General features: G+C 42.1%; 1 protein-coding gene across 1 annotated transcript; it reads right to left on the bottom strand.

Annotated features, from left to right (window-relative positions):
• Positions 1–759: 759 nt before the first annotated feature.
• On the bottom strand, positions 760–2,092 carry LOC307074157 (E3 SUMO-protein ligase ZBED1-like). Its single transcript, XM_079734174.1, has 3 exons — positions 2,023–2,092; positions 1,597–1,806; positions 760–1,381 (listed from the first exon to the last, which is right to left on the bottom strand). Exons 1-3 carry the CDS (start codon positions 2,082–2,084, stop codon positions 916–918), a joined length of 738 nt encoding a protein of 245 aa, XP_079590300.1. The 5' UTR covers positions 2,085–2,092; the 3' UTR covers positions 760–915.
• Positions 2,093–2,451: the final 359 nt, after the last annotated feature.

The following is a 2,451-nucleotide window of genomic DNA, read 5'->3' as shown; positions in this document are numbered from 1 at the left end:
TTATTTTTCATTGACCACTTGATTTTTTTTCTCATGTTTCGCAAATGCTACTGATTGACCTCACCCTAGCCTACTTTGTCCTGTTGTTTGTGGATTTTACACTGAGGCATTTCTTTGTGCAGACAGGGATATTGGTCTTTCATATAGTTTTATATGCTATTTTGGATAGATTTATACAATAAACACTAAGTGATGAAAGGGCTATGATGTTTGTCCATGTATCTACGGTAAATTAAGAAACTGGAAAGTAAAGCAATAAGTAGTGAAGTTACTTTTGCAGTAACTAGTAAAGTAATCTCATTTCAATTTACAGAAGTAACTAGTAATAAGTAACTAATTACTTTTTTTGAGTAACTAACTACCCCAACACTGACTGCGACGATGTCATGTCCCTGTGCCTCAGTATATCTTCATTTGGTAGTGAACACGGTTAGTGTTCTGGTAGCATTTTACAAGAAGGAAACATTAAATAACTATTAATAACCATAAGTGAATGCAGTTATACAAATAATTTAGAGCTGTCAAGCGATTAAAATATTTAATCATGATTAATCGCATTTATGTCATAGTTAACTCTGATTAATCGCGATTAATCACAAATTCTTTCCTATGCTAAATATCCCTTGATTTCTTTCTCATTTTAATGCTCTTATCAACATGGAGAAGTGCATCAGCTTGCCTTGTGCAAATGTTTCTTTATTGAAAACAAAATTGGCATACTGATCAAAAATACAAAAAAAATTACAAAGTGCAAAGGTAAACTAGGACTCAGCCTATAGTGCAATCAAACAAACATACTGCCTTGAACATTGCAGTCAGGCTACTGCTTCTTTCTAAGGTAAACTAGGACTCAGCCTATAGTGCAATTAAACAAACATACGAACATACTGCCTTGAACATTGCAGTGACTTGCAGTCAGGCTACTGCTTTTTTTTTTTTGAGCCAATTGCTCAAACAGACCAGCCTGTTGACGTTTTCAGGCAACAAGGAAGCCCGCTTTTTCTGCACAACATGCCCAGAGATTGAAAACAACCTTTCACAAGGTACTGATGTGGCCGGTGTTGCCAAGTACTTGCGTGCAAGGCAGGCCATTTCAGTGTGAGCCCCTTCATGTGTGGACCACCATTCCTGGGGACAGTTATCCATGCCGGTTTGAGGCTCCGCCTTGTAGCGCTCCAGACATTGCTGAATATAGTCCTCCTCTTCCTCAGACGAAGACTCGTGTGCAAGCATGAGATTTAGTTTATTCTTAGGAGGCTCAGGCGTGACCTGGTTATCTGGCTGTGCAGGCCTCTCCCTCTCCATCTCCTGGAGCAAGGCGCGGACCGTTCCCCACACCTCAACCCTTTCGGGTTTGCTCAGACACTTGAGGTCCTTAAACCTTGAAATGAATTGAAATCAACTTTAATACAAGTACAGGTGCAGGTATAACAAAATTGTGACAATATCCCTATCTCTACAGAGCTAAATTAAAAAATAAAATACAAAGTAAAATGGAAGTAAAAAGAAGCAAGCAACCTAACAAAACAAACACACTGAGAGAAACACAATGCTGAGAATGAGGAGTAGTGTAAGAATGAAGTATGGCAATCTGACCTTGGGTCAAGTGATGTAGCAACTCTCAGCCATGTGATGTTGGTCTTCTCCTTGCGACCCTCCATGTCTGCTGCGAAGGTTCCCTTGAACTTGATCATGTAAGCTGGGTCGTCCTCAGTGACTTCCATCACTCTTGACAGGTGACACAGTGCTGGCAGCACAACTGAGCAAGACACATACTGCTCTCCTCCCAGAAGTTCAGACACATGCCTGCATTAATAAAGAGAAGCACTTTAGTGGGGAACTATTTACGCCTACTGTAGCACACACACACACACACACACACACACACACACACACACACACACACACACACACACACACACACACACACACACACTTTACGTAACTGTTCTGACACAGACCTACTTTGATTATTAAACAATCTAACAGATATACACACGACACGGATACACAATTAATTACCTGCAGTGCTCCAGCAGAGCTTCGAGCTTCTTCATTTTCCCCAGCTCAGTAGCGGTTGGCATGGCGACGTTGGTTGTGTGCAGGGCCAGTGCATCTCTCAGAGGTTCAGCATTACGCTGAACACGCTTGATCATTTCCAGGGTACTATTCCATCTGGTCGACACTTCCTGTGCGAGTTGCTCTTTCTTCTGGTGACATTTGACTTGTTGCAGCTCGAGCTCCGCTTGGTTTGCTGGGCTGTGCTTAAAGTGTCCCACAACTTTTCTGCATTTTGCCAATGCACTGTCAAACGCGCTGTTGTTTAGAGCAACCATAACTGCTCGGTGAAGACTGTGTGAGATGCACGGCATGTGCTCAAAAGGGAGCCGCCTGGCCGCTGCAATCATGTTGCATGCACTATCTGTGGTCAGTGAGACAACTTTGTGTTCG

The sequence above is a fragment of the Pollachius pollachius genome (genome assembly GCF_949987615.1).
Source record: "Pollachius pollachius genome assembly, chromosome: 4".
In the NCBI taxonomy this organism is placed as follows: domain Eukaryota; kingdom Metazoa; phylum Chordata; class Actinopteri; order Gadiformes; family Gadidae; genus Pollachius; species Pollachius pollachius.
This window is presented reverse-complemented; position numbering and strand designations above follow the sequence as displayed.

What these genes read in the sequence shown, in the direction of transcription:
- LOC307074157 (XM_079734174.1), bottom strand. Translation starts at nt 2,084, where the DNA reads ATGCCAACCGCTACTGAGCTGGGGAAAATGAAGAAGCTCGAAGCTCTG. An exon ending in GCTCTGCTGGAGCACTGCAG is followed by an intron (nt 1,807 to 2,022) that starts GTAATTAATTGT and finishes TTATTAATGCAG; the next exon opens with GCATGTGTCTGAACTTCTGG. An exon ending in GCTACATCACTTGACCCAAG is followed by an intron (nt 1,382 to 1,596) that starts GTCAGATTGCCA and finishes ATTCATTTCAAG; the next exon opens with GTTTAAGGACCTCAAGTGTC.